Below are 13,327 nucleotides of genomic sequence, written 5' to 3'. Positions count from 1 at the left end.
ATGAAGTGTTCAATGTCCGATCTTACGATGAAGGTACCAAAACTGAAATGGGAATACAAAAGGTAAATAACACATAACAGTTTGTACGGTTACAAGAGCGAAAATCCTTTTACCAGCAAAACCAAGCCAACGTTTCTAAATATGAAGGTATAGTAAACCATGTTAATAAACTATGCTTTTTGCATTGAATAGGCTTTTATAAAAATAAAAAAACTCTCTTTATACTTAGTTATTTTAAATTTTTTTATTTTAGAACAATCTTTAATTGATACAAACTATGATGCAGTCAATACATTCTGTGGTTAGAAATACATTTTTACCAGTTCTCTATTTTATAATTTCTTTTATCATTTAAAATTTGCTTGTAATGAATCAAAGTACAATCTACAAATATTAATAGTGGATTACATGATTGAACTGATTAATTCCTTGTATTACTTTCTTCTAATATAAATGGTCCTACTGTTACATTAATCTGATCATGAGATGTTGTTAAAGCTCTTTTACGTCTGTTGATACACCCCTGATAGCAACGGCTGTTGTAGCTATTTCTCTGGCACACAGTCAGTTTACATTGCAGGTAAACTCTAGAAAACCTCCGGACAAACCCAAAAGCGCGGAATCCAAAGCGAACCTGGTTTGAGGAATATGTTGGATATTTCACATATGTAGAGTCTCTAACACAGCTGTGAAAACAAGAAATAATTCTGTCAAGCAAGTATTTGATTGTGTGTTTTCTGAAAGTCTTATTCTGTTGAAAAAAACGGTTATCTTCTGATTCTGTTAAGACAATGCTACTTTAACAATATATCTTTCTTTACTTCACAATAGGGTGCTTAGGCTATGTTCACATGAGCATTAGGAGCTCCGTTCGCTGATGCCAGGTTTTTTTCTCCACTAAAATCCTAAAGAATAACAGACCTCTAAGCCTGAGTTCACATATATCAGGCGTCCGGCACAGTTTCCTTTCGGCATGCATCGGAGGGAAACTAATGCATGAACTGGTCCCATTAATTTGAGCGGGACAGTTCACAATCATCCAGCATCAATTTTATTTTGACGCCAGGTGGTTGGACACTGTGGAGAGCACTGGACAGGGGAACGCAGCTTGTCATCAATTGTGGCAACCGTTGTATCCATATCTAGGCTGAGTTCCCCTATACCGGACATATGTGAACCCAGCCTTACTGAGCTCAGACAGATCCTGTAAATGGGACCTTTTGGAAACTGTTGGTGCCTGGTGTCACAACCTCCATTCCAGCTCCATTATCAGCAGCTGTTATGGAGCTCCCTAACAGAGCCTTACTACTGTAAACAGATCTTTATGGTTCTTAAGGAAATACATAATCAATTTATATGAAGTAAGATCTTAAGCATCACCTAGTGGTGATTGCTGGTAGCCAATGTTTTATAATTTAACTCCATGGTTGTGTTCAAAGAAATAGGATTTTGAGCTCTTTAACTGAGCTCCAACAGCTATAAAGATACAATATAAAAATTAAAAGTACACAATGATTAAAGTAAAATTTAAACATTCTTTAATTAAATCTGCACAGTATCCACCTCATCATCATACAGTACCCCCACACAGTGACAGAATAACGTTGCCATATACTGATACTAAAAAAAAATGTGGTATTACCCAAGTCCAATATTATCCATGATAATACAGGGGACACCCTGATCACATATTGCTACCCTTCAATGACTGAATAATGCAGTCATACAGTTATTGTATATCAAACATTATATACCAACCAACATTATTCCCATACAGTGACCATACAGTGCAGTTTTTTCCTTCCGGCCTAGATAGGTACTGTATGATAATGAGGTGGCAGTATTTTTTGTCCTTTGTGTAGCGATATTATTGATAATGTTGGTATTAGTATATATGTTTTTCTTATGTGAACAGCCCAGTCTATAGTAGTTAATTCACCGATGCGCATATATATATATATATATATATATATATATATATATATATAACCTATATTTAAATGTGCCTGTATATATATTTAAGATTTCTTAGAGAAATGTTCAGCACTTCTGTTCTGGTGTATTAAAATTCACAACCTTGTTGCAGATCCATAGTGCAAGACACCATTGCTGTCAGATATTATACCGCAGTATATGATAGCAATGGCTCGACTTTTCCCTTTTCGCTTTGTTCACACACACTGCTTCCAGCTGTGATTTGTTTCCGCAGAATCTGTCAGACAAGCATAGGCTCTGCACTTAATGCTACACCTATACAAACTTTCTATAGTAGTATTGCCCCAAACAATAATAGTGCTTCTTTAAAAGTGTGCCCCACACTGTAGTGTCCCCATACAGTAGATTACCCCCATTAGTAGCCACACACAGATGTCTGCCCCAATATTGCCCCCTACACTGTAGTTTCTCTCATAATAGTGCTCTACACAGTAGTTTGCCCCCTAATAGTGCCCCCAAACAGTAGTTAGATCCCATTATAGTGCTAATATCGGTGTCTGTGCCGTTACTGGACATTTGCATGAGTACATGTACACGTGAATGTCCCTGATTTCAATACCTGCCAGGGGAATGGAGGAAGAAGGCACGCCAAGCTGCACAGTGAGCAGTGGTGTTGCTGAGTTAGTGTGAAGGGCAGTGGCAGAGAGAGGGCACAGCTTCCTTACTCAGTGACAAGTAGAGGGAGGACGAGCAGTCCATCATTTGTGGGGCTTCAGGAGACTGGGAAATCCGGGTGATAGTCCACAGTCCAGGGGTCACATTACTTTCCTAGCTTTATGTACTGCCTTTCACCCAGTTTTCCTAGCCTCATGTCTGGTAAAGCAACTATATTGGAGATATCTTAAGATAACTTATATACCTAAGATATCTTATCCCCTATCCAAAGGATAGGGGATTAGGGGATAAGATGTCTGATCACGGGGTCCTGCCGCTGGGGACTCCCGCAATCTGTCATGCAGCGCCCACCTGTCTCAGCTGCACACAGCGCTGGAGGCTCCGTGTCTGAAGCCTCACGACCACGGGGACGGAGTATCGTGATCCCATGACTCCTCCCCCTTGTGATGTCACACCCCGCCCCCTCACTGCAAGTCTATGGGAAGGGGCATGACGGCCATCTCGCCCCCTCCTATATGCTTGCATTGAGGGGGCGGAGCATGACGTCACGATACTCCGTGTCTGAAGCCTCACGACCACAGGACCGGAGCCTCCGGCGCTGCGTGCAGCTGAGACCGGTGGGTGCTGCATGAGAGATTGCGGGGGTCCCCAGCGGTGGGACCCCCACGATCAGACATCTTATCCCCTATCCTATGGATTGGGGATAAGATGTCTTAGGGCCAGAGTACCCCTTTAAGTACCAGACGTCACACTAGTATTCTGCTATTCAGGAGTCTTATAAAGCTGGGGAAGTACTGTAAGTCCTGGACTAAGACTCCTTTAAAGGGGTACTCCACTGGCCAGTGTTTGGAACATTTAGTTCTGAACGTTATGCACGGGCTGTGGGGGTTCAGCCACACCACCTCGTGACATCACACCACGCCCCCGCAATTTAAATCTATGGAAGGGGGCGTGACGCCCCTCCCATAGACATGCATGCATGGTCGACCCCCCGCACAGCGTTCGGGACATTTAGTTGGCCAGTGGAGTACCCCTTTAACCCCTTAAGGACTCAGGGTTTTTCCATTTTTGCACTTTCGTTTTTTCCTCCTTACCTTTAAAAAATCATAACCCTTTCAATTTTCCACCTAAAAATCCATATTATGGCTTATTTTTTGCGTCGCCAATTCTACTTTGCAGTGACATTAGTCATTTTACCCAAAAATGCACGGCGAAACGGAAAAAAAATCATTGTGCGACAAAATCGGAAAAAAAACGCCATTTTGTAACTTTTGGGGGCTTCCGTTTCTACGCAGTGCATATTTCGGTAAAAATTACACCTTATCATTATTCTGTAGGTCCATACGGTTAAAATGATACCCTACTTATATAGGTTTGATTTTGTCGCACTTCTGGAAAAAATCATAACTACATGCAGGAAAATTTATACGTTTAAAAATGTCATCTTCTGACCCCTATAACTTTTTTATTTTTCCACGTACGGGGCGGTATGAGGGCTCATTTTTTGCGCCGTGATCTGAAGTTTTTAATGGTATGATTTTTGTTTTGATCTGACTTTTTGATCACTTTTTATTCATTTTTTAATGTTATAAAAAGTTACCAAAATACGCTTTTTTGGACTTTGGAATTTTTTTGCGCGTACGCCATTGACCGTACGGCTTAATTAATGATATATTTTTATAGTTCGGACATTTACGCACGCGGCGATACCACATATGTTTATTTTTATTTTTTTACACTGTTTTATTTTTCTTATGGGAAAAGGGGGGTGATTCAAACTTTTATTAGGGAAGGGGTTAAATGACCTTTATTAACACTTTTTTTGTACCTTTTTTTTTTGCAGTGTTATAGGTCCCATAGGGACCTATAACACTGCACACACTGATCTCTCATCCTGATCACAGGCGTGTATTAACACGCCTGTGATCAGCATTATCGACGCTTGACTGCTCCTGCCTGGATCTCAGGCACGGAGCAGTCATTCGTCGATCGGACACCGAGGAGGCAGGTAAGAGCCCTCCCGGTGTCCGATCAGCTGTTCGGGACGCCGCGATTTCACCGCGGCGGTCCCGAACAGCCCGACTGAGCAGCCGGGATACTTTCAGTTTCACTTTAGAAGCGGCGGTCAGCTTTGACCGCCGCTTCTAAAGGGTTAATACCGCACATCGCCGCGATCGGCGATGTGTGGTATTAGCCGCGGGTCCCGGCCGTTGATTAGCGCCGGGACCCACGCGATATGATGCGGGATCGCGGCGCGATCCCGCTTCATATCGCGGGAGCCGGCGCAGGACGTAAATATACGTCCTGCGTCGTTAAGGGGTTAAAGGAGTCTTAGTGCAGGACTTACAGTACTTCCCCAGCTTTATAAGACGCCTGAATATCAGAATACTAGTGTATATAATGGCAGAGTAATAGTGTGACGTCTGTTACTTCAGTCCATTTCACCTCTCTAATATGGTAATATGGTTGCTTCACAAGACAGATATTCCTTTCAGGAGAGTGGGAAAGCTGGGTGACAGGCAGTACATAAAGCTGTGGAAGTAGTGTGAGCCCTATACTGTGTACTGCCTGTCTCACAGCTTTCCCAGTCTCCTGAAAAGAGCCCCCATATACCCATGTAGTGCCCCACACTGTGGATACACACATAAATCCATACATAGACAAACATTGCACAGATACAAACACATGCACATTGCATATATACATTCATAATAACAGATATACACACATAGTTACATATAGTTACATAGTACGGTTGAAAAAAGACATACGTCCATCAAGTTCAACCAGGGAATTGAAGGGTAGGGGTGTGACGCGATATTTTGGAAGGGATGGGATTTTATATTTCTTCATAAGCATTAATGTTCTTTTGTTCCAGGAATGTGTCTAACACTGTTTTAAAGCTGTTAATTTTTCCTGTTGTGACCAGTTCCTGAGGTACACACATGATTAGGCTCAGGATATATATATATACACACACAGCTCAAGGGGGGTCCACATCTTGTGATTTCCTGTTTCAGTTTCATTTCAGTTCCAGGCTTCAGATTGTGCAACTTGCAGCCCTCCCCTCCTCCTATTCCCCGACTGCAGAGCTGTATACAGCAAGAGGCCCAGGAGAGAGGAGAGGGGAGGGGCCCAGGAGAAAGGAGAAGGGCCCGGTACATCTTCCTGCCTGTATGTGGGGAAGTGTTGATTCCCTGAGCTTTTAAGCAGGTAGGCTCTGCAGAGTCTAGGCAGGGCATGAGGAGGGAAAGAGATGAGCCCTCTTGATTTTAGCTCAGTAAAAAGAACAAGCCCTTCTGCTTTCCAAGGAGCTTGTTATTTTTACTGACATGCAGTGTGGAATGCGGGAGGAGTGGGGTGAAAGAGTTGGCAGCAGTGGGCCCCTGTTCAGGTCCGGGCCCCTGACGGCAGTACTGCCTGTACTGCCCTGATGGCGGCCCTGAATGCCATTACAAAGTACTATTGGTGACCCAATAAACAAGCCCTCATATGGGTCTGTAGGTGGAAAATTTAAAGCATTAGAAGGCAAGGAGGAAAGAAAAAATTGCATTAACCTACAAAACAAAGTATAGCTTAAACAAAAAATAAGAACTTTACCCATTGCGTATAAGGTCATAAGTCTGTGTCACAAAATCATTTGCATCTGGTGAGGCCACACATGAATCCACAAACAAGGTGAGGTTGCTGTCAGATGAGTAGACGGTAGCCTGAAGGTACAAGTTCTGATTCAGCTGCACATAGTATGGATAATTATAGACTGGATACATGAAGGTTGGTGACTGGTAGAAGTTTAGTGATGCAGAATATAGACCATATTGGGTCAGATTTTGGTTTGTGATATCATCTGCGTGATACATGATTTCTACCATGGTATTTTGAAACATCTGACATCGGAGGTTTAAGTTGAGTTTTCGATTACGAACTATCACTTCATCAGTATGGTAGCCAACGACAGTGTTTAAATAGCTGATTGTATCTCTTTCACCCTTTGAATAGAAAAGAAATATGAACTATTATTTCAAGGCTATACAGCTTGGTTGGAACAGTGATTATACTCTGTTACTGTTTATGCAGATTTCCTTTATTATTTTTCTATTTAAAGATAAACCTGACTATTTTAACCCCTTAAGAACTGAGCCTTTTTCACCTTAAGGACTCGGGCATTTTTTGCAATTCTGACCACTGTCACTTTAAACATTAATAATTTTGCATTTTTCTAACTTTGAAGCTCTCTGCTTGTAAGGAAAATGGATATTCCAAATAATTTTTTTTAATTCACATATACAATATGTCTACTTTATGTTTGCATCATAAAATTGACGTGTTTTTACTTTTGGAAGACACCAGAGGGCTTCAAAGTTCAGCAGCAATTTTCCACAAAATTTTGAAACTCGCTTTTTTTCAGGGACCAGTTCAGGTTTGAAGTGGATTTGAAGGGTCTTCATATTAGAAATACCCCATTATAAAAACTGCACCCCCTAAAGTATTCAAAATGACATTCAGTCAGCGTTTTAACCCTTTAGGTGTTTCACAGGAATAGCAGCAAAGTGAAGGAGAAAATTCACAATCTTCATTTTTTACACTCGCATGTTCTTGTAGACCCAATTTTAGAATTTTTGCAAGGGGTAAAAAGGAGAACATTTTTACTTGTATTTGAAACCCAATTTTTCTCGAGTAAGCACATACGTCATATGTCTTATGTTAACTGTTCGGCGGGCGCAGTAGAGGGCTCAGAAGGGAAGGAGCGACAAATGGTTTTTGGGGGGCATGTCACCTTTAGGAAGCCCCTATGGTGCCAGAACAGCAAAAAACCCCACATGGCATACCATTTTGGAAACTAGACCCCTTGGGGAACATAAAAAGGGGTAAAGTAAACCTTAATACCCCACAGGGGTTTCACAACTTTTGCATATGTAAAAAAAATATATATATATTTTACCTAAAATGCTTGGTTTCCCAAAAAATTTACATTTTTACAAAGGGTTAATGCAGAAAATACCCCCCCAAAATTTGAAGCCCAATTTCTCCTGATTCAGAAAACACCCCATATGGGGGTGAAAAGTGCTCTGCTGGCGCACTACAGGTCTCAGAAGAGAAGGAGTCACATTTGGCTTTTTGAAAGCAAATTTTGCTCTGGGGGCATGCCGCATTTAGGAAGCCCCTATGGTGCCAGAACAGCACCCACATGGCATACCATTTTGGAAACTAGACCCCTCGGGGAACGTAACAAGGGGTTAAGTGAACCTTAATACCCCACAGGTGTTTCACGACTTTTGCATATGTAAAAAAAATATATATTTTTTTTACCTAAAATGCTTCTTTTCCCTAAAATTTTACATTTTTAAAAAGGGTAAAAGCAGAAAATACCCCCCAAAATTTGTAACACAATTTCTCCCGAGTACGGCGATACCCCATATGTGACCCTAAACTGTTGCCTTGAAATACGACAGGGCTCCAAAGTGAGAGCGCCATGCGCATTTGAGGCCTAAATTAGGGATTGCATAGGGGTGGACATAGCGGTATTCTACGCCAGTGATTCCCAAACAGGGGGCATCCAGCTGTTGTAAAACTCCCAGCATGCCTGGACAGTCAGTGGCTGTCTGGTAATACTGGGTGTAGTTGTTTTGCAACAGCTGGAGGCTCCGTTTTGGAAACAGTGGCGTACCAGACGTTTTTCATTTTTATTTGGGAGGGGGGCTGTGTAGCGGTATGTGTATATGTAGTGTTTTTAACTTTTTATTTTATTTAGTGTAGTGTAGTGTTTTTAGGGTACAGTCACACGGGCGGGGGGTTCACAGTAGTTTCTCGCAGAAAATTTGCCGCAGCTCAAACTTGCAGCCGGATACTTACTGTAAACCTCCGCCCATGTGAGTGTACCCTGTACGTTCACATTGGGGGGGAAACATCCAGCTGTTGCAAAACTACAACTCCCAGCATGTACGGTCTATCAGTGCATGCTGGGAGTTGTAGTTTTGCAACAGCTGGAGGAACACTGGTTGTGAAACACCGAGTTTGGTAACAAACTCAGTGTTTTGCAACCAGTGTGCCTTCAGCTGTTGCAAAAGCTACAACCCCCAGCATGTACGGACAGCGGAAGGGCATGCTGGGTCTTGTAGTTATGCAACAGCTGGAGGCATACTACTTTGGCTGGGGATTGTAGTTATGCAACAGCTGTAGACACACTGGTTTGCTACTTAACTCAGTGTGCCTTCAGCTGTTGCAAAACTACAACTCTCAGCAGTCACCGACAGCCAACGGGCATGCTGGGAGTTGTAGTTATGCAACCAGCAGATGCACCACTACCAGCATGCACTTTAGCTGTTTGTGCAAGCTGGGAGTTGTAGTTACACAACAGCTGAAGGTACACTTTTCCATTAAAAAAATGTGCCTCCAGCTGTTGCAAAACTATAAGTCCCAGCATGCCCATAAGGGAATGCTGGGACTTGTGGTGGTCTGCCTCCTGCTGTTGCATAACTATAGCTCCCAGCATGCCCTTTTTGCATGCTGGGAGCTGTTGCTGAGCAACAGCAGGAGGCTGTCACTCACCTCCAACGATCCACGCCGCATCAGGTCAGTCCCTCGTCGTCGCCGCCGCTCCTGGGGCCTCGATCCCAACATTCACGCCTGGGAGAACCCGCTCACGTCCTTCGGAAGAGGGGCGGAGCGGGTTGCGGGAGTGACACCTGCAGCAGGCGCCCTGATTGGTCGGCCGGGAAACCGGCCGACTAATCGGGGCGATCGTGAGGTGGCACCAGTGCCACCTCACCCCTGCTGGCTATGGCTGTTCGGGGCTGTTAGAGACGGCCCCGATCAGCCAGTAATTCCGGGTCACCGGGTCACTGGAGACCCGATTGACCCGAAATCTGCTGCAGATCGCTGGACTGAATTGTCCAGCGATCTGCGGCCATCGCCGACATGGGGGGTCATCATGACCCCACTGGGCGATATGCCGCGATGCCTGCGTAACGATTTCAGCACGCATCGGGCATCGGCTCCCCTCCGGCTAGCGGCGGGGGGCCGGGAATGGACAGGACGTACTCAAAAGTCCTGAGTCCTTAAGGACTCGGAAAAGGGGCTGTTTGAGTACGTCCTGCGTCCTTAAGGGGTTAAAGAGACAAAAATGGGATTTTTACCATCATTAAATAGCATAGGATTCCATGATTCCACACCTTTTTATAGATATAGCCTCCTGTTCCTAAGATATATGGATTTATAATTTATCTCCCAATTCAGGGAATAGTCAAAGGGGTGTGAACCAAATTTTAATATTGGGAGTGAATATCAGGTGATGGGTGTGGTTATACAGTAAGAGGGTTTAAATGTTTTACTTTAGGTGGCATGTCAACATGTCAACCAACCTCACTGTATAATCCACCCATCATCTGCTATTTACTCTCCCTTTAAAACTGAGTTTTAAAGTTCTAACTACTATTCCCTGAATTGTCAGACAAATTATAAACCCACACATATGTAAATACTGTAAAAAGGTATGACATTTAATTATAACTTTTTTGGTTCGTCACATGTCCTCTTTAAGCAGCCAGGTTTTCAAAATAATTGAGAACGTCTTGACGGAAGTTTTGCCTATTTAGGGTAGATTGGTTTACAGGTGGTATAATAAGTAATATGCACATCACCATCACCATGTGTAATTATGTGAAATGACACAAAGAAAAAGTATTAAACACTTGAAGAAGAGGAGGTAAAAAAAGGGCACGGATAGCAAAGACAACAGCTAAAATCTGGTTCAGTCCAAACTCATGGCCTATAAGAATGTCTCATTGCCAAGGTGTCGCACAAAACACATGTTATAATGGGTAAAAGCAAAGAGCTGTCTCAAGACGTTTGCAACCTAATTGTGGCAAAACAATGGTGTTTTACAGGCACATTTCACACCAGGTTCAGAGGAGAAACAGCACCTATAAAAAATAGTTTCGCCATACAGGAGGTGTCTTAAAGCTGTCATTACCAACATAGGCTTTTGCACAAAATATTAAATAAATATCTGTGAGTGTGTTTAATACTTTAATCCTATGTCATTTCACATTATTACACATACTTTTGATTTCTGAGCTTGTTTGTTTTGGTTTCTACATGTTTTGATTATTTGGGTTGTTACAAATTTCATGTTAATTGCACCTTTTGAAATATATTTAGTGAGAAAAATGGTGATATATTCAATACTAATTTCACCTGCTGTATGCCTTATGGTTTTTTACCTTACTATATAAGGATAAGGGGGAAACAAAGTTCTGAAGCTACCCATATAGCTCCCCTTGGTTGTGCTAGATCAGTGATGGCGAACCTATGGCACGCATGCCACAGGTGGCACACTGAGCCCCCTCTGTGGGCACGCAGCCATATTTCGCCATGAGCCCATTCGGACATCCCTGTGTCCCGAAAGATCTTTTCAGGACACAAGGATGCCCCGGTTACCTTTCTGCGGCCCCACGCACTGATGGTAAGTTACCTGTATGTTGTATGTCATCTTCAATGTTCCGACCACCACTCTTCCAGTCCCGGGACCTACTGCTATGGCCTATAGGCCATAGCAGTAGATTGTGACCTTGGACCGGAGGTTGGAACACTGAAGTGGGGCAGTACACAGGCATACAGCCTCGGGCCATACATTGTATATGGCTGAAGGCTGTATGTCTGTGGACGAGCTATACTGCACCTAATGGGGGGGGGGGGGACTATACTGCACCTAATGTGGGGAACTATACTTAACCTAATGTGGGGAAACTATACTGCATCTAATGTGTGGAAACTATACTGCACCTAATGTAGGAGAGCTATACTGCACCTAATGTGGGGGAACTACAACCTAATGTGGGGGAACTGTACTACTAACCTAATGTGGAGGAGCTATACTGCACCTAATGTGGTGAGCTATACTGCACCTAATGTGGGGGAACTATACTGCTAACCTAATGTGGGGGAGCTATACTGATAACCTAATGTGGGGGAACTATACTGCTAATCTAATGTGGGGGGGGAACTACAATCTAATTTGGGGGAACTATACTGCACCTAATGTGGGGGGAACTATACTGCACCTAATGTGGGGACCTATACTGCACCTAATGTGGGGGAACTATACTGCACCTAATGTGAGGGAACTATACTGCACCTAATGTGGGGAAACTATACTGCACCTAATGTGGGGGAACTATACTACACCTAATGTGAGGGGAACTACAACCTAATGCGGGGGAACTATACAGCACCTAATGTGGGGGAACTATACAGCACCTAATGTGGGGGAACTATACAGCACCTAATGTGGGGGAACTATACAGCACCTAATGTGGGGGAACTATACAGCACCTAATGTTGGTGAACTATACAGCACCTAATGTTGGCGACCTATACAGCACCTAATGTGGGAAACTATACTGCACCTAATGTGGGAAACTATACTGCAACTAAGGTGGGGGAACTACAACCTAATGTGGGGGGACTTATACTGCCAGCCTAATGTGGCGGAACTATACTTCACCTAATGTGGGGGAACTATACTGCACCTAATGTGGGGAACTATACTGCACCTAATGTGGGGAAACTATACTGCACCTAATGTAAGAGAGCTATACTGCACCTAATGTGGGGGAACTGTACTACTAACCTAATGTGGAGGAGCTATACTGCACCTAATGTGGGGGAACTATACTTCTAACTTAATGTGGGGGAACTATACTGCTAACCTAATGTGGGGGAACTATACTGCTAATCTAATGTGGAGGGAACTACAACCTAATGTGGGGGGAACTATACTGCACCTAATGTGGGGGGAACTATACTGCACCTAATGTGGGGACCTATACTGCACCTAATGTGAAGAACTATTCCGCACCTAATGTGGGGCAACTATACTGCACCTAATGTGAGGGAACTATACTGCACCTAATGTGGGGCAACTATACTGCACCTAATGTGGCGGAACTATACTGCACCTAATGTGGCGGAACTATACTGCACCTAATGTGGTAAACTATACTGCACCTAATGTGGGAAAATATACTGCACCTAATGTGGGAGAACTACAACCTAATGTGGGGGAACTGTGCTGCCAATCTAATGTGGGTGAACTACAACCTAATATGGGGGAACTATAAACTATCAATTAAAAAAAAAAAACAAGTTTGGATCATTGAACTCTGTTGATGTGTTCTTCTTTTAAAACAAAAGATGTTAATTAGTTATGGCAACTGTATGAGATGTTTTTTCTAAACTTAAACCTCAGTATTCTGATTTAATTGATATACTGGCACTTTGAGGGAAAAAAAGTTGGCGTGCATTACGGTTTGGGCACTCGGGCTCAAAAAGGTTCTCCATCACTGTGCTAGATGGACCTATGTCTTTTTTTCAGACGCTCAGACTATGAAACATTCCATACTGATACCTTTTTCGTTTTATTCATTTATTACATATGCAAGTTTTGACAAAATATACAAGAGCAGGACAAAATCCATCAAACAGGTATGCTTAGCTAATATAGCCACCCTTGCAGACTATGGTGAGATGCTCCTCTTTATTACACAAAAAAAACTATTTTCACCAACATTATACCTTTATCCCTACACCTTTCTTCTTGTTATCACCATCCTAGCAGTGATCACCATTTCTCTGAAAATGACATCAACAATCCTAGCAAAGTGATCTTCAATATGGCACTTACAGCATAGCAGAACAAGGGATGGGCAGCTCCATT

At 43.0% G+C, this 13,327-nt stretch overlaps 1 protein-coding gene across 1 annotated transcript in view; it reads right to left on the bottom strand.

Moving 5' to 3' along the window:
• Positions 1 to 294: 294 nt before the first annotated feature.
• The window catches only part of DMBT1 (deleted in malignant brain tumors 1), a 222,876-nt gene continuing 209,843 nt past the window's right edge, over positions 295 to 13,327 (bottom strand). Inside the window, exons 21-22 of the mRNA XM_056563617.1 lie at positions 6,211 to 6,599; positions 295 to 686 (exon numbers count right to left, since the gene is read on the bottom strand). Of these exons, the coding sequence (XP_056419592.1) occupies positions 422 to 686; positions 6,211 to 6,599 (654 nt within the window). The 3' untranslated portion in view covers positions 295 to 421. The remainder of the gene's footprint in view (positions 687 to 6,210; positions 6,600 to 13,327) is intronic.

This window comes from Hyla sarda, chromosome 3 (assembly GCF_029499605.1).
Source record: "Hyla sarda isolate aHylSar1 chromosome 3, aHylSar1.hap1, whole genome shotgun sequence".
NCBI lineage: Eukaryota > Metazoa > Chordata > Amphibia > Anura > Hylidae > Hyla > Hyla sarda.
This window is presented reverse-complemented; position numbering and strand designations above follow the sequence as displayed.